Here is a 22,413-nt window from a genome sequence, read left to right as displayed (position 1 = left end):
ACTAGGATTAACCACCGTTTCCCAACACATATCCACCAACTGTATGCCTATCAGAAAACCCAGGGGAATGATTATCACAACGAATTCTTACACAAAGTGCCTTCTGCATTAACAGAATTAAAATTCCGCACCGAGGAATCGCAATTCTGTGACCTATATAAATTATGTAATTCGAGCATGTTTGTGTGATTTCCCATATTTTGCATAATTTATTCTGAAACGTTTGCTCTTTTGCATCATTTATTCTGCTTCCACTAGTCATGAAGAGGGGTGAAGGAGCTATACAGGGCACTGAAGCCCAGCTCCCAACCATTGCAAATCTCATTTAGGAACCACTCTGGCTTCTGCCATAGCCCATACAGCTTCAAGCACATCTTTGTTGCCATAGGGGCTAGAAACTTGCTCTTTTAACAAAGAAACAAAGGGCAAGAGCCTCAGAAAGCTGGATTGTACACCCAGTACCACATTCTAACTTCCTTCTTCACTCTCAGTCAGTCACAGCACACACATAGCCCTATTCTTAGAGGTAGCTGTTCCACAGGTTTCCATACCCTGGGGAAGTAAAACTCATTCAGAAATCTCCAAGATCCTTATTATTAGCACTTACTGCTCCCTTCCAAACTCTTACTGTCCCCTTAAACTGCAGCTAGTTTAGACCAGCCCAGTGGAGAGGATGGGAGTAGGATTGATTCCATCTGGCAAGTTAAAGTTGCAATAAAGGGATGCGTTGCTTGACGCTGGGAGAAAGGAAAGAAGTCTCAAAGACAGCAGCGTGCGACGTTTCAGGCAGCCCAGATCAACAATGGGAAAGGCGAGAGAGGAGATGAAACCCCTCCCCGCAAGGAAGAATTTGGTCTGGGCTTATCTGGGGTGGGTCACCTTTTGACACCTTCTAAAGGATCTGCTCCGCAACGCTCAAGCAATGCTCTCACAGCTTGTCCTCCTAGCATAGTAAATATGAAATGAATTAGCTCCCTCAAGGCATTCTCCCATACCCCACAGCTGGCTGGTTGGCTGGCTGCCCACTCTGATCTCCAATGCTCGTTAGCTCTAATTGCTCCACTCCAGCACCCAGGCTCCAGAGAAGCCGCCTCTTGTTTGCTCCACCCTGGGAATGCAGCCCGGGGTTTGAGGCCGTCTTCCCAAGGCAGCTTCTGTTCACACTCCTCTCTCGGGCCTTGCCCCTGCACCTCAACCTTTTGACCCAGCCTCGACCCTGGAGCTGGTGCCAAATTCCATTCTGGCGGCTGGGACAGGAAAGGAAGGAGGGGATTCCCTGGTGGAGCAGAGGGACGGGAAGGGAGCAGAGCACCCCCAGGCAGGCAAAGGGCCGTGGACAGGAGGAGGAACAGGCTGGCTTAGGGATGGCGAGTGAGGCAAGGCTCCCGAAAAACCAACCTTTGCACCTCGGCATACTCTGACAGGGAATTACCGTGGCTCAAGGCCACTGCTCGGTTCCGGGAACGGCTAGCGGGAGGGGAGGTGGGCAGGAATCTCTGCTCAGCGTGGGAAGCTCAGGGAACAGGAATGTTCCCGATAGGAAGAAGGCCAAGGGGCTGGGCCTGCAGCTGCTGGAGGGGCATGCGTTGCTTCAGTGAGGCCCAAAGCCTCTGCCCGGCACACCGGGAAAGGGAGGCCACCGTGGCTAGGAGCCTCGGCCTGGCACATCATAAGGGAGTCCTGTGCCATGGCTATTTTTTTGCTGGGGCAACTCTGCAACGCAGACACATATGAATGAACCCAGCAGGAAGTAGTACAAGCTACCATTCAGGTGTGTGCTCAAATATCCTAGGTATGTAAGCCAATCACTACCTGGGAGCCTATATGATTTGGAGCACACTGGTAGTTTGATGAATGGCAAGTGATTGATTTTTCACATTTGTGCTCGCATGTGAGCATTCATGGGAAGGGCCGTGTGATGGCATGGCTGGATTTTGCTGGGTTTATGGTCATATTGACCACTTTTTGTTACAACACAGAAAAGAATCAGGTACCACAGACTCTGAGTCCACAGACATGAACAGAGGAGGTCACACCTCTTGGAAGCATTACTTAACTTGCAATTCATAAATGCAATAATACTCCATAAGTACAAGGATTAAGCAATGCAGAGAGAAGAGGTTGTGGCTCCCCAAGTTTGGTCAAGCAGTGGCAAAACCATTGGTAGAACGTGTTCATAGAATCATAGAATAGCAGAGTTGGAAGGGGCCTACAAGGCCATCGAGTCCAACCCCCTGCTCAATGCAGGAATCCACCCTAAAGCATCCCTGACAGAGGGTTGTCCAGCTGCCTCTTGAAGGCCTCTAGTGTGGGGGAGCCCACAACCTCCCTAGGTAACTGATTCCACCGTCGCACTGCTCTAACAGTCAGGAAGTTTTTCCTGATGTCCAGCCGGAATCTGGCTTCCTTTAACTTGAGGCCGTTATTCCGTGTCCTGCACTCTGCGAGGATCGAGAAGAGATCCTGGCCCTCCTCTGTGTGACAACCTTTTAAGTATTTGAAGAGTGCTATCATGTCTCCCCTCAATCTTCTCTTCTCCAGGCTAAACATGCCCAGTTCTTTCAGTCTCTCTTCATAGGGCTTTGTTTCTAGACCTCTGATCATCCTGGTTGCCCTCTTCTGAACATGCTCCAGCTTGTCTGCATCCTTCTTGAATTGTGGAGCCCAGAACTGGACACAATACTCTAGATGAGGCCTAACCAGGGCCGAATAGAGAGGAACCAGTACCTCACGTGATTTGGAAGCTATACTTCTATTAATGCAGCCCAAAAGAGCATTTGCCTTTCTTGCAGCCATATCGCACTGTTGGCTCATATTCAGCTTGCGATCTACAACAATTCCAAGATCTTTCTCGTTTGTAGTATTGCTGAGCCAAGTGTCCCCCATCTTGTAACTGTGCATTTGGTTTCTATTCCCTAAATGTAGAACTTGGCATTTATCCCTATTCAATTTCATTCTGTTGTTTTCAGCCTAGCACTCCAGCCTATCAAGATCACTTTGAAGTTTGTTTCTGTCTTCCAGGGTATTCGCTATCCCACCCAATTTTGTGTCATCTGCAAATTTGATCAGCAGCAACAACAACACTGTTGTCAACTGGAGCTGTGTATAGAATCTGATGGCTTTTTGGAAACATGAAGGCAGTACAATAGAGCTTGTGTTGACCACATCACAGAAGGCCCCCACCCACTATTTTACAGATTTTTTTACAGCACTGAAAAAAAATGCAAAATGTTTTGACCGGAGACCATAGAACATGTTTCCCAGGGATGAGGATATGTGGCCCTCCAGATGTTGTTGGACTACAGCTCCCATGATCCCTGACCATTGGCTATACTTGCTAGGGCTTATGGGAGCTGCAAAATAAAACATCTGGAGGGTCACAAGTTGCCCACAGCTGGTCCATGCCATGAGCAGCTTAAAACCCTTGTTGTTGTTCGTTTGTTTGACCACTGTTGAAACTGGTCATAGATATCAGTTCCTCTCTTTAATCTCTTTATGTACCAGCATTCTCCATTTCCAACCAATAAGGAATTTAGAATGCCATTGTGGGCCATTTGGGAAGTCACAGAACTTAAAAGAATACAATCCCATATTTCAAAAGGAAAAGCCTCACTGTTAAGATATGCTCCCTCCCTCCCTCCCTCCCTCTCTCTCTCTCCCCCCCCCTCTCTCTCTCACACACACATACACAGTGCATGTCTGCTAGAGTGTCTTCTGAAATCATACAAATGTGGTCTTAAAATGCAAGTGAGGGAAGGAGAATATCAGTATTTAGGTGTCCTGTTTGTAGCTTTCATTTGAACTCAGCTCCTTCTGATGTCCCAGGGTAGTTTAGCAGTGCCAAAGCAGGGACTGTCTTCCAAATCAGGTACAAATGGATTCTCGTTTCAGTTTGATTTTGCATGGCTCTGCAAGGTTTGGGGAGAGAACAGGAATTCGACTTTCCCCCAGGACAAATCCACATAAAGGGCTGGGGGGGCAGGGAGGAATGGGAGTAGGCAAGCAAGTTCTCCAGCAAGCCCTGGAAGGTTTCCATGAACCATATGGCACAGCCATGTTGCAACCCAAAGCCAACACTAACTGCTTTTTTTTCTCGGTAACCTTCACTACATTTGCTAATGTTTTGTGACATAAAACCTAGAGATTAATTTTTTTTCTTCTGTCTTAATTGAAGGAACCATTTAGTACAGATTTAACTATTATTACCAAATCATCAGGATTGATGCAGCGCACACACGCGTGCTCCAATCATGTTTGGACTAGCTTGGAGGATTTATGCAAATGGGCCTGCCGGGAGAGGCAATTTGTAGCAGAGAAGGACAATTATACAGGGCCCGTGAGTGCGGGAATGACTGTGCCGGGCGGCTAATGGATAATCATAAAGCGCCAGCAGCAATGAACACCACTGCAGCGTGACCAATGACTTTATACAGCACAGATAAAGAGGCTTTTATGCAACGCTGCTTCCTCTTCAAAGAGGGGCAGTTCCCCCCCCCCCCAGCAGTGCAGGAGGCAAGGCAGAAATGAGGCGGGGTAGCAGAGAGAAACAGGCATCTCTTCAGCCCTGTTATTCTCTCGGGTCCTCATGACGTGAAAGGGTATCATTGCACTTGGTCCTGAATTGCAACCACTTCTGGGGTGGAGGAACAGTAACAGCCATGAACAACAAGAAGATACTTTGACCTCAAGATACAAAGGCAAACCACCACCAAGACACACATACAGTCTGCTGTGTAATAATTACACTACAAACACAAGGAAAGGTGGAGGGTGTGTGCGCGCCTCCCTCTTTTCCTTGATCATTCTACTGGCTTTTGCAATATACAAATACACAACAGTGCAACAGAACACAAGTATGGATGGACCAAATGTTGTAATCTCTTTGATGTGAAAAATCGTACTGCTTTCAGGACTAAAAAAAAAAAAAAAAGATAAGCGCCAATGTCTGAAATGCTCATTTGGTCTTACACACGCACTTACTTTGCAGAAGTATAATTACACACCTTCAGTGACATATTTATGCAAACACAGGCTCCCACTCTCCTGCACATACACTCATACTTTGCCTCATTCACAACACCCATCCTAGTAAACATATGCAGAATAGATACTCTGCAAACTCTCTCTCTGTGTGTGTGTGTGTGTGTGTGTGTGTGTGTGTGTGTGTGTGTGTGTAGATTTAAAGCAGAAAAGTGGAGGGTAGGGACAGGATTCTGAAACTTTCCTATATTTGTCAGCTTTCCCCTGCAGCACCCCCACCCCCACCCAAACAGGTTTTAATGCTGGAAATGAGCCCAGCTGGGTGGGGAGGGGGTGAGAGCAGCAGGTGGAGGAAAATCCCCCCCTACACCTTTTGCTCACTACTTTACAGGTGCAGCAACTCACATTCGACTGAACAAGTCTGTCAGTGTCATATGTTGTTTTGCCCTTTGCAGGGATGCATACGGCATCACTTTCACTCACTGTAATGCTCACAGAGTTACGCACACACTCTCATTAATGCATAGGCATGCTCCCTTGCACTTTCGGGAGAGAGGCGCAATGTTTTGCACACATAGTGCTACCGTCACCCACCCTCCTGCCACTCCACCAGTCACGCCAGATCACTCACTTGACCTTCCTGCTGTCACTCTTGCCGATGGAGCCCGGTCGCAGAGAGCTGAGCGTGCTGGAGTGCTTGCGTTTCCTCGGCCGCCCTGGTCCCCGTCGAGCTGGACTCCGAGAGCTCTCGTCCCGCCTACAGGCAACAGCCACAATATAACCACTATGCAAAAGGGTGAGAACTTTGCAGCTGCCGCCTGGCGGGGCCCACGGAAGCTTTCGCTGGGCGTGGGTGCCCGGCTAGCTTACAAGGCCGGCAAAGGCCTTTGAATCCTTTCTGCAAGTGAGTCGTCGGCTTGCTCGGCCTTCAGTTGCCCGAGGCAGGCCAACCCATGGGTCGGACGCTTGTTCACACCCTTGCCCGTCTCCTGCTCTCGTTGTCAGGTTGCCTCACCCACAGGCCTTCGGGCAAGTAGCCCGCACACCTCTTCCCAGGCCCCTGTTGTGAAAACCGGGGAAGAGGCTGAGACACTCACTCGTGGTCGTGCCGCCGCTGCAGCTTGGCCAGTTCCCGCTGTTTCTCCTTGTAGCGCCGCTGCAGTTCTGCTAAGCGCATGCGCATCTCCACCTCCTGGGTGTCCAGGTTCTCAATGGCTGCTTTCAGAGGGCAAACCTGAATGCAGAGGGGGAAAGAGTGAGAAGGCTTCTTAGCCATGGTGGGGAGCAACAGGCTGTGGCGTACATACCACGCTAAACCAATTTGTATATTCCTGGCTTTTGTAGGGCTTCTCTTTTCCTTTGTGTATCAAAACCGAGGACCAGGTGCACTCTTGAGACAAAAGGGGGGACAGAAGGCTTACTGGCTCCATGGACTTGCTGGCAAGCTGACCTTCAGGTGCCAACAAGAAAGGATCTGCCCCAACATTCCCCGTCCCTGCCCCCTTCACTCCAAGGTATGTTGGACTACAACCCACAGCATCCCCAGATCTCATCACAGTCTGGTTGTACTGCTTCACCTCACTGAGTCTCAGGGGAAGAAATATGGGCCCCTAAAGAGGAAAATGCAACTCGTGATGTATTGTCAGGGGTTGGTTTTGTTTTTGAGAAATGCAAGGTCCCAATTACTACCCTCTGGCAGCCGAGAGCTTTCATTAGAGGGGAGTCTCAGTCAGACAAGGTGGCTTAAAATCCTGCAGGCTTAAAGGAGCAGAGCCACACATTTCACGCGGCCTGGTCAGCAGCACATCAGGGTCCGGCTGGAATGGCGGAATGCTGGACGTGACATCAACTGTGAACTCCATTAGGTCCATCTGAAGTGCTCCGGATGCAAGATACTTACAGGCTTGGTTTTGGGGGTCCAGATGTATTTGCGGCGGGAGACCCGTGTGCGGGGGCGCAGGTCCACACACGGCGCAGCATCTGCCAGGCTGAGGAGATCAGGTGGGCTGCTCTCCAGGCCAGTGGCCTCGACAAGGGCCCAGGCTGCGGCTAGGGTGGCCAAGCTTTGCAGATTGAATGCCGCCAGGTCTTCATCCAGCACTGTGGGAAACAAAAAAGCTACTGTCGGAGACAGTTCTCAGACACAGGGTGCGGTCTGTGCGTTAACATGTCACACACACCACCATAGTAATTAGAACTAAAACAACCGTCCCTGACCTGGTGCCCTCCAGGTGTGTTGGACTCTATCTCCCATCATCCCCAACCATCAGAAATGCTGGCTGAGAATGATGAGAGTTGCAATCCAACACATCTGGAAGGCACCACATTGAGAAAAGCTGCCTTACTGGGTGCCTTCAGGTACCTAAAGGAGCCGGACCCATTCACAGCTCCCACGTTCTATGGGGTGAACTGTGTGCGCCCTCTTTGACTCAAAAGCAACCTCTAGTGACTGAGTGCAGACATGTCTCTTTTGTGCCTGTTCGTCTTAGTGGCTGCACCTCAAATCTGCCTTTTCTGGCAAGACTCCCCAGCTCTGCATAGCTGGCCTCCGCCTCTGCTGTCAAGGGTTGGGAAGTGTAGTGTGGCAGAAGAGGTTAACCTGGGCAGCATCACCATTAGAACAGCAAGCTCTGGAGTCAGATAACTTGCAAGAAAGGCCAGGGCCTACCTTGCTTCTACCCTTCTCTCCATACACCACTGCTTGAAGCCATCAGGCACACGGTCATGTTTATATCAGGCACATACCACACGTCCAACCAGCCAGAGGGGAAGTTATTGGGATGCCACATACTTCAGCAGGGGGCCTGAGAAGGGGCAGGCCAAGGGGCAGCAAGCAGGAGACAGCATTGTCTGCACTTAAGGGAAAGAGGGGCCTCCTAAGATAGCATCAGACTTGGAAGGAAGCTCCAGGGGGGAAAGCCATGCGCCTCCAAGAGGGAGGGTTTGGAGGGCAACGCAGTTACCTGGCTATGCGTTTAAGAGAGCCTGGAGATTATGCACAGATAGAGAAAGGGGAATGAAGAGATGAAATTTGCCCTGTGTGTGTTCTCTCTCTCTCTCTCTCTCCCACCCACACCCACTATATATATACACACACACAAATTATCTCAAAATTTTCCTGTATATATACATACACACTGTATCTATATCTACACACACACACACACACTCTTCCTCGGTGGGTTGCTGCTTTGTGTTTGTGTACAAAAATGCCTGCCTGCAAGTGCGCCCTGCACACATGTGAAAGAAAGAGTGCAGGGGAGTCCTTGTATGTGGTTTCCGTTCCACTGTGGGCAAAGAACGGTTCTGGTGTGTGAGCAATAACCGTTTGAGTATAGATGAAAAGCACAGACTTTGCTTAGCCACAGGGGGTGATAACCATCTGCACATGTGGGTTGGTGTAGACCTCTCCACCAGGGAGGTGGGAAACGGGGAGGCTTAAAACGGCAGCAGAAAGGTGTCAGGACTTAAAAATAGAGAGGACTTTCACTAGTTTCATTTGACTGATTAATTTTCCTTTGCGAGCTTGGGACGCTCAAGTACTGTGACACATTTGTTTTCTAGAGCTAAGAGACCCTGAAGCAGGAGACATCAGAGTAAAAGCCTGGCAACCTTGTCTCAGTGAAAGGTGTTCCCATCTGGTATCTCTCCCTGGGTAACACAGCTGAACACAACAAGTATTCTTCCAAGATGCTTATAAAAAAAGGCCTGCAATTCAGGGTCCAGAATGGAGAATCCTCCCCCCCACCATGCTTTCTGCATGACTCAAAGCTTCTTGCTGCCTCCACCCCCACCCCCACCCCAGAAGGAGTTAAGTCTCCTCTTCCTAGAACTGAAATGGAGAGTTGTGCTGCTCTCGGCCCCAATGGCAGTGACAAGCAAGCCCTCTTAACTGTGGGCTGATCCCTGATTTCACTTGGCTGTTTAGCAACACTCCAAAATGACACCTTTCTAAGGGGGAAATCACTCAGATTTCCAGGGCCAGGAATAGGCAACATCTTAGTGATAATTCTGAAACACACACACACATTTCCATCACTAGCTATCAGGATTTGGGACAGCTTTATATTAGGACGCTCAAGGCTTGACACAAGGAGTCCATATTTAATAACAGAGGTTCTAGATTGGCCTCCCCCAACCTGGTGCTTTCCAGATGTGTTGGGACTACAACCTCCATCATCCCCAGCCAGCACACCTATTGGAGGTTGTAGTCCAACAAACCTGGACAGCACCAGGTTGGGGAAAGCTGATCTAGAATAACGACTTAGGTGGGAAATTAGCATCTTATATGCCACTTCATGGATTGACTTGGTTAGAAGAGATCAGTCTCAACTTCCAGATACCCATAGCTACAGTATGATTTGGTTGCAGCACCCTTTTCCTGCCTAGTTTGCATCTTATGCAACACCCAGTGCACAGTCCCCAGGAAGCAAGGCCTACAAGGAACCTACTACAGAGGCAGACTGCTGTCCTACAGCGTGAGCTGTGCAAGAGCAGACTCTAGTCTGGGAGCCCAGGCAGGTTCAGACTAATAGGTGCACAAACTTATAAGGGTGTAAGGGGCAGCACAGCTACTCTGTGGGAAAGAGTGGGTGGGGAATACAGAGGCTCCTGATGGAAGAGAATCCAGCGGCCCCATTCATCTCCCACAGAGAGGGGAGTAACAGATCAAGTAGCAGAGCAAGTACCTTTCGAACCAGCTGCATCCCTGGTGAGGAAGCAGGTGGTGGTAGGGAAGTGGATAGGCTTGCTGGTGATCAGTGATAGGCTTGCTGGGGAAGCAAGACCATTCCACCAGCCCTGATGAAAGACTTAATTCTTTTCCTCCCCCCTCCCCATTCCTTTTCCTTTTCCTTTGGGTGTCGCGTCTTTTTATATTGTAGGCCTTCGGGGCAGGGACTGACTTGTTTTACTGATGATCAGTAAGCCGCTCCAGGAGCCTTTTGAACGGAGGAGTGGGACCAAACTACTCTGAATAAATAAATAAATGAGTCGTAAGAGGCAAGATAGCACCTGGCTTCCTTACCATGTGTGGCAGTATCACAGTGCTGCCGACGGAGTTCCAGTTCAGCCAGCTCACTGAGCAGAGCAATGCCAGGAATCCCTGAGCTGCATGGAGAGGGCAGGGGAAGGGGAGCTGCAGGAGGCGGAGACTCCAAGGCCGGAAGTTCACCCAGGTCGATGCTGGCAGCGATGAGGGCGTCCAGGCCACACGGTGCCACCTGCAGCTCGGGATGTGTTGAGGGGACGTCCGGTGAGCCTGCATGGCTCTCGTCTACTTGGCAGCCATCTTCCAGGGCTTCAGCCGGGTTGTCCTCCACAGCCATTACGTCTGGGGAAGGCCCCGGAAGGGCAGCACTTGGCTTAGGCTCCTCCTGGTGTTCTTGTGGGACAGAGTCCAAGTCCTCTGGGCCGTCCCCGACCAGCAGGGGGCAACACGGGCTCTCCTTGGCCAGTTCCGTGGAGCTTGGCCTCTGGGGGTGCACCAGGAGATGGGGCGGGCGAGGGTGGGAGGGTTCCGCTTCCGTGTCCCCAATCCCACTGGGCGGGCTAGCCTCTGCCTCGCAGTGTGGCTCCTGCTCTGGTGGGAAGGTGCGTGACTGTTCGGGCTCAGCTGCCGTGGAAACAGTTTGCATAGTGTCAGGATCTGCTGGGTCCAGGGGTAACGGCGATGCATAGCCCAGGCCAGCCACAGGGTAGGAATAACCAGGGGGGAGATCTAGAGGGAGAAAAGGAGCACCAGGCTAAGCCACAGCCAACAAACAGACCACGCAGCTGATCAAGGTAGTCGTGGACTCTCCAAAACCCCAGAGTGTATTGATATCTCAGTTAAAGGGCACCCACGAAGAACCACACAACCTGACCTCAAATTCATCAGCTTGTTCCACGGACAGTATGTGAACGCTTCCAAATTCTGTGACAATAACACATTATGCAAACTCAGACAAATGCACTCCCTTGCCAACATTTGCACAACAAGATCTTCTGCAAATTGCCTGGAAAGAATGGCATGGAGGGCTGGGGTAAAAGAGCTGCAGGAGGGAGAGCCAAGAATAGGGACCAAGACATGCTGAGATCCTCATCCCAAACCGTGGAAATCCTACACTGACTCTAGAAGCCCTTCCAATCCCTGAGTCTTTAGCAGGGACTTCCCATACAGTCTCAAACTTTTCTCTACAACCACTTCAACTCTCATCCCTCCCAACAACAATGGTCAAAGGTGAGGAATGCTGGGAAATGTAGTCTGAAACACCTGGAGGCCACCAGGTTGGGAAATGCTGCTGTAGCAATATTGGATTGCCTTAGCAAGGCACAGTAGCGGTGTCCTTGCACAAATGTGTGCCATGCATTTGCTAAAGCCCCCTTCCCCCATGCTCAGCCTGCCATGGACCTCTACCTGGTTCCAGTGATTTGGGATAGTCCTGGGCTGGCTGCCCCTCTGGCTGCTTGTCCTCAGCCTCCGGACCCGTAGAGTTCTGCGAGGGCACTGGACTTACAGCAGGTGAGCGTGGCACCACAGCAGGGCAGACAGGTAAAGTGCAGGGGGCAGGGCATTTGGGCGGGTGGCAGCATGGAGAGAGCTTGGCTGAGCAGACGGCTGCTGGCGACAGGCCCTTTGGGGTAGCGTTTAAGGCAACAGCTTTGTGAGATGGTTTGAGCGGCTTCTCGGGGCCTGGCATCTCCAACTCAGGGGGCAGCTCTTCAGGCTTCCGCTGAAAGGGGGGAAAGAGATGGATGGCCAGTGAGTGGGTGCACCCCACATAAACAACCTTACAGAATGTCAACAGGTGCAATGGCGATACTGCCAGTATTTACGTCTTCTAAGTCTGTGTGCTCCTGAGGATTCAGAGTTTAAGTGAGCAGTCACAAAGCATGCCTGTGTGTACTCTCCACTTCCTTACCTCCTCTTGATGTATTTTTAATTAGCCCACCAATGCTGACCTCCCGCTCCCCTCTTGATGCCATGCTCAGGCTGAGTTGGTGGCCACTTATTTCTGCTGCATCTGCCTGGCGGTCAGATGGAAAGAAGAACCTCAATGGGTTCAAGGAAGAGTTGGATGCACTGGAGATGAAAGCCATCTTGCATCTCCTACTCCAGTGCCCCCTTTTCACTCTGGTCTGGGCGCACGCTGCTTAAAAATTAAGCCACCAGAATTCTGACCTAAAGTAACGATGCAAGTTCAGCCAACAGACACCATTTAATTTTACATCATATTTTCAGCTCCTGCTGCTTGTGGTGGGGAGACCAAGGCCTGTATAGAGTACAGAAATCCAATTCTCTGACCACTGGAAATTTTACCCAGCCATTTCGTCTTTTCAAGATTTCACTGAGCATCAGCCCCAGATTTCCCCAAGAACACCTTGGGAGCTTTTTGGGAAGCTGAACTTCAAAGAAAGTTGGATCCTGGGCCCTACAAAGTATCCCATGCTTGCTTGCTGTATGCACAGAATCAACACACACACACACACACACACAGCCCTGATCATGACTTATTGGAGTCAGGAAGAGTTTTCTTCCTCCACATAGCATATTGGTTTCCATCACCACCACACAGCTAGAAGCAGGATGTTGACTAGTGTGGATCTTAGCCAATATCACTTCCTTTGAGATGAATCAGGAGATAACTTTCGCTCTTCACTCGAGGTCTAGCCAAGCACCATATTTTGAGCCAGGATGGGATTTCTTGCCAGGTCAGATTGGCTGGAGAACCTACAGGGCGAGTGTGCATGCATGCGCACGTGCGTGTCTGCCCCTTCAGGCTCACTCGGGTGAGTCATCTGCAGCTGTGCAATCACCTTTCTGCAACGCACTCTTGCTTTGCATGTGTGTCAGCTTGTGGTCTGGACTGTATAAGCTGATCTGTGTTAAATCAACTGTGTGGGTGGTCCGGGCTTTCTTGTATGCAGGAGAAAAGGTTAGGTTGTAATCATAGAATAGTAGAGTTGGAGTTTGTCCCTGTAGCTCTGATTATCCATGTTCTCCAAATGCTGGTGGCAGGGGGGTTCTTTTTCCAGTAAGGGAGCCTCAAGCTCCCCCACCCCCACCCCATCTCCCAAGAAGAGAGGATACCGAGTGAGGCCACAATTGTGCTGCCACCTCTTCATGTGCCCACCTGGCTGTGCGTGTGCCGCTGCACTTCCAGTGCCTGTGCCGCACGCTGTTGCTGCTGTTGTTGCTGCTGCTGCAGGGCATAGAGTTCTTGCTGACGCAGGAACTGGGAGCGGGAATAGACAGGGAGTTGCCCTGTGTGCTGCAGGTGTGAGCCAGGCCCCCGGCTAGGATACATGGGTGGCCAAATAGATGCCTGATCCATCACCTCAGCTGCTGAGAGAGAGGACAGTTAATCAGAGAAGTAAACAAAGCCAACGTGCCTGAGAGAGGCCTCCCTGATCCCAGAAATACAAAAACACACCCATCTCCTCTCGTCAGAGAGGCACGTCCCTTGCCCCTCATCCCATTTAGTATGCCAAAGAGGTGTGGTGCTCCAGCCAATGCCCTTCTGGCTGCTACTTACCCAGCGTGTGAGGGGCACCATGGGCTGGCGGCTCAGAGGGCAGGATGACGAGCTGTGCAGGCGGTTCCTGCGGCAGGGGGAAGACTGGTTGCATGGCACTGGGCATAGAGGCCGGGAAGCCAGGCGGTAGGTTTTGATGTAGGGCCGGGTGCCCAATGCCTGGAGGGGTAGGGAGGAAAGTTCACTTGAGGCAGAGAAAAAGCCCAACCCACTCCACACACCCTCCTTACAGCAATCCCATGTTTCCCAAGGGAAGGAGATGGGATTACAGGGCGAGACTTCAGCCCTCTTCAGGCATTGACCAAAAAGGGCTTTCCAGACAGAGTGGAGAGTACTAGGGATGCATGATCCAGCCCTTGCCCCCTCCATTCCCGACCCCCCTGTGCTGATGGGGGAGGCCTGCGAGGGCAGTGCAAGCGCATTCGGCTGAGCGCCTTTAGACCGCTCTACACAACTGGGAATTCTGGCTTATCAGGGTTCCCAATTGCGCAGAGCTCTGTAACCACATTCAGCCAAATACGGTGAGAGCGCCATTTGCAGACCTTCCCATCCATGTGGGGGGAGTTGGAAGTGAAGGGGGCAGGGCCAAAGCACATCCCCGCCCCCCTGCATACAGGAAAGCCCTCTTTGGCAGAAGGGTACTCATTTTACCGACCTCGGGAGGATGGAAGGCTGAGTGGACCTGAGCCGGCTGCCTGAAACCAGCTTCTGCTGGGATCGAACTCAGGCTGTGGGGAGAGTTTCAGCTGCAGAAACTGCTGCTTTACTGCTCTGTGCCACACGAGGCTCTCTCATCGCACATACCGGTGGCAAAATAGAACAGTGAATATTCATCAATGGGGCAGTGTTTGTATCACGGATGTGACTGAACCATACAGCGATCATAAAGTGAAAATGACCTTGTGCCGTGCAGCCCTTAGAGGTTAAGGAGGATGTGAAGTGGCCCTGAGTACCAACCACTCTGCTTACACTGGGTTGCCTTTGGCCCTCATAGCATTTGGAAGTTAAGATGAGCCCCACATCTCTCGTCACCACCCACTTAAAGAACGGGCAGGAAGCAAGACAAGAGGGGGTTGCAAAGTGTGACTGCAAAGTGTGACTGGCAGGACAACAACAAGCGAGGTCTAAAAAAACACACCACATGGATGGAATAGCAGGGAAGAACAGAAGGAAACTGAAGTTGCCATGACACCAGGGTCGAATGCTGTAGATCATCAGGGGTGGATCGGGGGTAATAAGAGAGCAAATACGTGTGGCCCTGGCCCAGTTGAGGGTTCAGTTTTAGGCACAGGCTGTGAAGCACACATTGACTCCAATTGTACTGACCGTACGAGTGTCCACCCATCCAAAGCGAAGGGCTGCGTGTCCGGGGCAACCAGTGCGTATGAGCGGGATGGGTGTGGGCCGCAGGGTCTCCTCCTAACTGGCTGGCCTGCAACGAGGAACTGCCTGCAATCATCAGGTGCGGGGTAAGGTCTCCAGGGCAACTGCTTGACGGGTGGATGCGGGCAAACTCCACTAGGTCTTTGTTATCCCTGACAGGTGAAAAGGTATTAGAGAAACAAAAGGCAGGTGAGCTGGGACACAGCGATTCCCCCAGGCCTGGCCAAAGGACTACAGCAGAGGCAGGCAACTTTCAGGTGCTTTTGGCTGCCACTCCCATCATCCCTCACCACTGGTTCTGCTGGCTTGGGCTGATGGGAGTTGTAGGCCAAAACACGTGGAAGGCTACGAGTTGCCCACCCTGGACTACAACATGGGCCATCTCAAATTTATTGTCTTATGGCCTTCAGTGTTCACAGTCAGGAAGCAGCAGGATCCCAGAGGAACAGGAAGCCTGGCTCCCATAAGGACAGGTCCATCCCGGGGCCGCCATTTGATCACTGCTGGTAGAATCCTCTATTGCTGCCCCCTGCAACCAATGCCATGTGAAGATGTGCAGCACCAAAGGAGAGCTGCCCTTCCGAGACGCAGAGAGGCTTTGCTTCCTTGCCTTCAGGAGGTTTGCCCAGCCTAACCTGTGAAGTACTATTGCCAGCGCCATATTCTTTCAAGCTCCCCACCCCATGCTTGTAATTGGAGTGGGCCCTTACTGGAGCAGGAGATCTCTCCCTGCAAGCCCCAGGCGCTCCTCACACAGCCGGCTCCGTTCCTCCTCAGCATCCAGGTCAATGACATGCACAGGCCGCGCCGTGCCAGCTGCAAGGGACGAAATGGGGAGAGCAAGATTGAAGGCAAGATTAATAACACCTTTTGGCAGTACATACAGGAGGACGTCCCCAAGAACTGGCCTTTCTCTTGAGGATCAGAGAGCAGAGGAGGAAAAGGGGGAAGGAAGAGGCCCTAGAAACCAGGTCACAGCATAACACGTCCACTTTCATCTCCCATTCTGTACAGCTAGGTGGAATTTGAACCTAGAAGAAGGAAAGGGGCCCAGGGCCCACTTTGGCATGGGTGTCACGACTAAAAGTCTGGAATGAGAGGCCCTGGCTGAAAGGGAGGGAAGCCAGGATTTGATTAGCAGGTAGCTGCAGGCAGAAGCCCCTTTCATGAGTTATCACGGTGAAAGGGGCCCCACGCATCAAAGAAGGCAGTAGGGCCACACTACTGTCGTCGTCCCCGACATGGCATCCCACCCCACAACATTCATATGCCATCCTCCCCCCACAGCCCTCCAGCATGTGAAGCCCTTTTCCTGTGGGTAAGGTGTGGAGGGGGGCTTGAGATCTGAAGGACAGGCCACCCCTGGGATGTAATTCTTAGAGAAGAAAGAAGATGATGCAGGGCACAAAGTGGTATTTCTAAAGCCTTATGGCAGCCTCCCCACCAACCTGGTACCCTTCACACAACTCCTGCCAGTCTCAGCTGGCCGGGCCAATGGTCAGGAATGCTGGGAGTTGTGGTCCAAGACCTCTGGAGGGCACAGGGTTGGGTAAGGCTGCCTTAAGGGACTTTGAGCTTCCCTACTACCTACCACCCCACACTCTTTGGCTCATTACCTTTGAGGCCCATGGCAGCCCTGCCCTGCCGATTGGAGCTAGATCCATAGGCTGGTTCAGGCCGACTCAGTGTGTCCTTTTGCCGAGCTACAGCCACAGCGATGCCCACTGGCGGCTGGCGCACCTCACCGTCACCGTGGCCCAGCTCGTGGTCCCTGCTGCGGGCGCAGTCTGGACGTTCCAGCTCCTGCTGTCCCTTGGCCCCCAGGAACTTGCCCCCATCCTGGTGGGCGCAGCTGCCCTTGAGGCTGCCCAGCCCCACAAAAGGAGCTTTCTGGCCCACGATAAGTGCTTGGTTGCTGTATTTCAGCAGGTTTTTCATGGCCGACACCTCGTCTGGGGGCGTCTGAATCTCCTGGGTGAGCACGGAGCCCTGGGTCATGAGTGCGGCCTGCTGAAGGCTGCTGCTGAAAGGGTCTAGGTAGGAGCCTTTCCTTTCCTCTGCCATGGACAAAGGAGGGCCCTGGCCCTGCACCGGCCATGGGGGTAAATGTGGCCCGTTGTAGCCCAGAGAACTGAGCTCCATGGATTTGCGTTTTGACTCTGCGTGGGCGCCCGCCTGCTCCATCTCTGTCTGCAAGTGCTGCTGGTGGCGGATGCGAGCCACTTTCTGGGTGTTGGGTGTCGGCGGCTCCTTGGGGGCCTTGTCTAAAGTGCAGCAGGACTGGCTGAGTTTGCACAGTGTCTCTTGAGGGCCGGGCCGGGCGCAGTCCTGAGGTGGCACCATCTCAAAGTGCCCAGTCTTAGGTTGGTGGGACAAGCTACCAAAATGACCGTCAGAGCCGGTGCTGTTCAGGTACTCCAGGCCTTTGAGGCGGGCGCTGGAATTCTGTGGCCAATCCAGCCGCCGCTCAGTTTTGCCCTCCGCTTTGAGGTGAGAGAAAGGGTGGTTTCCGTAGGGGGGCGGGTGCTCTGGCCCCATGTCGTGGGGGCGCTCCTTGCCCTCACAGGGCTCAGAGGGCACCTGGAAGGATCGGCTCTTGTCAGTCAAATGGCCTACAGAAGGCACAAACGTGGCCCCGCTGATCCGTAGTTCCCGGCCGGCCTTATCCTGCAGAGGACACATCCCATCGGGGCTGGAATGAAGCTGCAGGCAGGGGAAGCTGCCTGTCGTTGTGCTCAGGGTGGGGGCCCCAGTGGGCAGGCTAGATGGGACAGTGTAGGAGACCGAGTGGTGCAGCATTTGCCGTCGCTCCAGGCACTCGCTGTAGGACTGGGGAGGCTCGTGGTGGCTGAGTTCCTTGGCACAGCGGCTCTGGGCGCCTGCGTGGCGCGGCAGGATTCCTCCGCCACAGCTTGGGAGGACAGCTTTGCCTGAGTCACCGTTCAACACCTTGGAGCTCAGCAGGCATGAGGGCAGGTGCTTGGGCCGGTTGTCGCAAGAGCCTCGCTGGGGAGCCCCTTCCTTGCAGGTCCCCTCCGACGTCATAGGCATGACCAGCTTGTGCCGCTCCTTGGCCTCATCGTCAGCCACTCGCTCCTTGCTCTCCCCTTTGGCCCCTTTATCCTTGGCCAACACAAAGCGCTCGTAGTCCTTGTGGCACTTTTGCCCATGGCCAGCTTCCCGATCCCGGCTGCAGGAACCAATCGGGTGACCAGGTGCTGCCCGGGCAATGCTGGGGAAGCTGTGATTGGCTGACAGCAGGGTGGGCTGAGCTGGAAGGTTCCGCAGATAGAAATTGTCTGGAGAAAGAGGCAAGTGGTTAGGGGGTGGGTGGGTGGGGGTGGAAATGACCCAGACAGCAACACCCTGTGTTGTAGCCCTAATAACAGCCCGGGAATATCATTGCCCATGCCTGTGACAGAAAATTTTCCATTTCATAAGCTCATTAGTAACAAGGAATGGATGCCAGTTGCAAATGCAGTATTAGGCAAACTTATTTATTTATTTATTTATTTATTACATTTTTATCCCGCCCAATAGCTGAAGCTCTCTGGGCGGTTCACAAAAACTTTGCAGCTTCAGAGTTGTAATTAATATTTTTCAAGTGATTATCTGTAGTAGTAAATATGGGGGAGAATACACACATGTCACTGAAACATGTGAAATTGAACTAATAAGTAGTGACAGCAAAACTAAGGGTGTCCCAACAACCTCACTGGAAGAGAGTTGAACTTTGATGAAATAGATGAGAGGTTGTCAGCATTTCATGCATAGTCCTTTGGGTTGCTAAAATTTATTAGTGTGTCAATTGTTTTCTTAAGCATTTCTTAAACAATGTCTTTGTCCCCCCACCCCTTAAATTTAAACAATGGAAATGAAGTACATGCTATTGCCTTTTAATTTGTTCAAGTATTCCAATAAAAAGTTTACATAATATAAATTTAAAACACATTAAATGTGCTTTAATGTCCTCTCCCCCCACTCCTCAAAATATTCAGGGCAAATACTTGTGGAGAACTGGGCTAAAATAATTAACCTGAGGCACTTTTTTAAAAATAACTTTGTTGTTTATTAAATACAAGTAAAATAAAATACTACTTAAGACCACTTTCTTGGGCATAAGAACATTTTCTGCTGCAAACAGAAAAAAAAATCTAGTTCAAGCTACCCTATGCAGATTAGTCTAATTTGCATAGGATTTTTTTTTTCTGGAAAATTTCCCAGTTCTAAATTTTCAGGAAAATCCACATTACTACCTATGGCCCAAACAACTCTGAGAATAAAACCATCTCTGCCTGCATGCTGAAATATCCGCTCCCCTTTCTAGAGCGAATTGTCAAGCAGAGGCTGAAATGGGTGAATGTCCGAGGGGCCACTTGTAAGACATAGTGGGAAGATGGAACTGAATCAGATATACTCCAGTCACAGAGTAATCTGCTCTCTCTTCCTCTTTCTCCTCCCGCCTGTGCAATTGCCCACCGAATCTGTGCCCTTGATAAGATGCTAATTCCACACGGTTTCTCCTACCCTTTGAGGGCCCACCCACACACGTGCCACACATTTTGACCAAGCTCCAACACTTGCCTTTCTGGCTTTCATAGAAACGGTGTTGGCCATACAGGACATTGCTGTTTCCATGGTGATCCAAGTGGCTCATGGGAAGAAAAGTGGATGCTAAGCTCCCAGAGAACCTCGGGTAACCTGGAGCTAAAACAAGAGGCAGTGAAGAATGAAATGCCAATGTCACAACAACATAGTAGTGGTCACGAAGCCAAGTCACTGGCTGGGCCCTTAGTCCAATCTGTCTCTATGCATATATCGAAATAAGTTTGCCAAGGGTGGATTCAAAGCCCTTTGTTTGGTCAGACTTTTGCAATGGCCATACAGATATGCCCACTTTGGGGGAATTACTGGGTTTCAAACAGCAGGGGATCACGAGGTCAGTAGGAAGGTAGTCCAAAATTGCTGGCACTACAGCAGAAAACTCCCCTGGTGCTAGCTTGGCAGAAGAAACTCCCAAAGAGAAATGGAAAGAGGCAGAGGCAAGGTGTATTTGCAGGGGGGGGCGGGGGGAAATGGGGAGATCAGAAGGAACAAAACACTCTACTACTCCATGAGCACAAGAGAATTCCGATAGACATGGATTGCTGGATACTTTATAAAACCTAGCAAGGATGTCTTGAATATTATTCCCACGGTTTGCTGGAAAAAGAAAAACTTCTGCCTGCTATATCACAGGGACCCTGCCCCAAAGGAAACGCATGTGGGCAATGAATAAGTACCACGAGGGAAAAACAAGGAACTGTAGAAGGGCCTGAAGAACCACACACTGACCCTTGGAAGTACTTCTCTCAGTTCCACTGATGTTCTCTGCAGACATACAGGCCAGAAACGCAGTTTCTTTAAAATATTAAAACGAAAACCAAGATTCTGAATAACCTGGTGCTACCATATACCTGATTCCTTACCTGTGCATACTACCAGATAGGCATGAAATCTACACAGTTGTTGACTTTACAACCTTTACTAGGATTGTATCCTCCTGGCTTCCTGCCACTCTGTGTCTGGGTCAAGTGTCAAGTGCTGCCACTGAGGATTTTACTGGGAGGAATGCAGGGAAGAACCAAGCATTTTGATGGCTGTGCCAAGGTGACCATTATTGAAACTGCCAAGTGTGGTCTCAATAAGCGTTAGCTCTAGGTTTTTGTTTTGGATGCTAAGGCTGAGGGGGGCTGAAGGGTCCAATTCCCAGCTCTTCCACAGACTTCCTGCCTGAGTTCAGATCAGTATCTCAACCATAAATGCAAGTCAGCCTCAGCTTCCTCCTTTTAAAAATACTGACTCACCTAATGAATATTCTGTAGCAGCAATATGGATTTAAAAAATAGGGGGGGGGGGAGGAAAATATAAACTAAAGCTAAATAAAAATAGAAATACTTGCTGCTATATCACTTCAAAAACTGAATTGCCTCTTGCAGAACTCAAAGATATCAAACTATAGGGTTTGTTAAAAGAAGGGATGATATCGTTACAATTAATCTAACAAGTAAGTTTTTTTAAAAAAATAAAAATATAATTTCCCTAAGAGAATTGGATTTTAATTTGGGGATTATGTACATTGAGAGAGAACGGATAGTATCATTTTTAAAGGATGTTGAACTATATTGATAGGTATGTGGTTGCCCTCTTAATATAGTACAAGGCCTGAAAATAGGAAAGGAAAATACTTTGCATATTAAAAACAAATATATAAATATATTTGCACTGTACAGAGGACTAATAATAGTTAGCGCCAGCCTACATAATCCTGACTGACATCTCCTCAGACATGGGCACATAGCTGAATCCAAAGAAAAGATTTTCCACACTCCTCACATTTATGACTCAGAGCTTCCCAGGCCAGGACCGGAGCGGTGGCAAAAAGTACCGAAGCCTCAGGCCAAGTCACAAAACTTGCTCCCTTGTCCGAGTTTCCCTATTGTCCATGTGATCCCTCGCTATGGTTCTTTGCAGGAGGAGGAGGAGGAGGAGGAGGAAGCCAGCCCTGCCTGTGTCGGCCCAACTAATCTCCCATGTCAGCCGCACACCAGCACTTTCAGCCCGGCTGCCCCACCCCCCACCCCCCTGGACAGGCCGCCCGTCAGCCTGATGCCGGCAGCATCGCTTGCACCCCGCCCCCAGCAGCCCCGGCGTGCCGGAAGCCAGCTGGCAGCCGTTCAAACTAGCAGTCGGGCTGGCTGCCAGGGCTCGGTGCCAGCAGCACCTTGCTGCTCACACTTTTAACTTTCTGCATCTCGCAGGGAGGGGAGGGAGGCAGTCGGAGGAAAGGCACAGCGAGAGCCAGTCGCCACAGGAGAGCAAGAGAGCAAGAATAGTTGGACGCGGGCGGGGGGACGACTTGGCTGCACAGCCACCGTCCAGCACAGCTGCCCTGGGATAGCAGGGGCTCGGGGAGAGCTGCGGTTTGGGAGCCTGCAGGCTAGGGGGCCGGCTCTCCTGGGGCCATGACGAAACACACTGACAGAACTTTTGCTTCCACAGACAAGCTCAGAGTGGGACGGGACAGAGAAACTGCCTTTGGAGAGGCTGAAGGACGTTGGCTGTGAGTGGCATTTCAGGACCACAATAACAAGAGGTTCAGGGACAGGACGGGAGGGGGAGGCACCCAGCTCTCTAGAACTGGTCAGACATGTGGCAACTGCCATTATCTAAACTCCTTGCCCAAAGATCGCTTTTTTAAAAACGCACGCACACACACACACAGGGAAGCTGGAACATCTTTGGGGAATTCCTGAAGCTAAAAAGAAAAAGGGAATGTAGAGAAGGGAAGGGAAAATGCAAATAATCCCATAGTTTGCTGGCACTTAGCTATCCTCCTTCCTCTCCAACGTCCTGCCAGCACAGAAAGGGAAAACACCCTCACCTCTGTGCCACAGGAAATAGAACAGTTTAAGCAGGAGCAATGTCATGTTTTGTGGCCAGAGGATGGTCGTGGAAAGGGGCACAGCCAGCATTGTAGAGGCCCACTGGAATT

General features: G+C 51.0%; 1 protein-coding gene across 4 annotated transcripts in view; it reads right to left on the bottom strand.

The window, feature by feature from the left end:
• BAHCC1 (BAH domain and coiled-coil containing 1) overlaps positions 1–22,413 on the bottom strand; it is a 101,280-nt gene that overhangs the window by 24,509 nt on the left and 54,358 nt on the right. For 3 of the 4 annotated variants that reach the window (XM_063120090.1, XM_063120093.1, XM_063120091.1), the window contains exons 3-13: positions 19,464–19,586; positions 16,496–18,178; positions 15,590–15,695; positions 14,823–15,031; positions 13,497–13,655; positions 13,095–13,306; positions 11,378–11,693; positions 10,007–10,699; positions 6,881–7,080; positions 6,078–6,214; positions 5,612–5,737 (exon numbers count right to left, since the gene is read on the bottom strand). In XM_063120090.1, the coding sequence (XP_062976160.1) occupies positions 5,612–5,737; positions 6,078–6,214; positions 6,881–7,080; positions 10,007–10,699; positions 11,378–11,693; positions 13,095–13,306; positions 13,497–13,655; positions 14,823–15,031; positions 15,590–15,695; positions 16,496–18,178; positions 19,464–19,586 (3,964 nt within the window). The remainder of the gene's footprint in view (positions 1–5,611; positions 5,738–6,077; positions 6,215–6,880; positions 7,081–10,006; positions 10,700–11,377; positions 11,694–13,094; positions 13,307–13,496; positions 13,656–14,822; positions 15,032–15,589; positions 15,696–16,495; positions 18,179–19,463; positions 19,587–22,413) is intronic. The other variant, XM_063120092.1, reaches the window with a different exon arrangement.

The sequence above is a fragment of the Elgaria multicarinata genome, chromosome 3 (assembly GCF_023053635.1).
Source record: "Elgaria multicarinata webbii isolate HBS135686 ecotype San Diego chromosome 3, rElgMul1.1.pri, whole genome shotgun sequence".
Lineage (NCBI taxonomy): Eukaryota > Metazoa > Chordata > Lepidosauria > Squamata > Anguidae > Elgaria > Elgaria multicarinata.
Note: the sequence above shows the minus strand (reverse complement) of the source record. Positions and strands in the feature narration are given on the sequence as shown.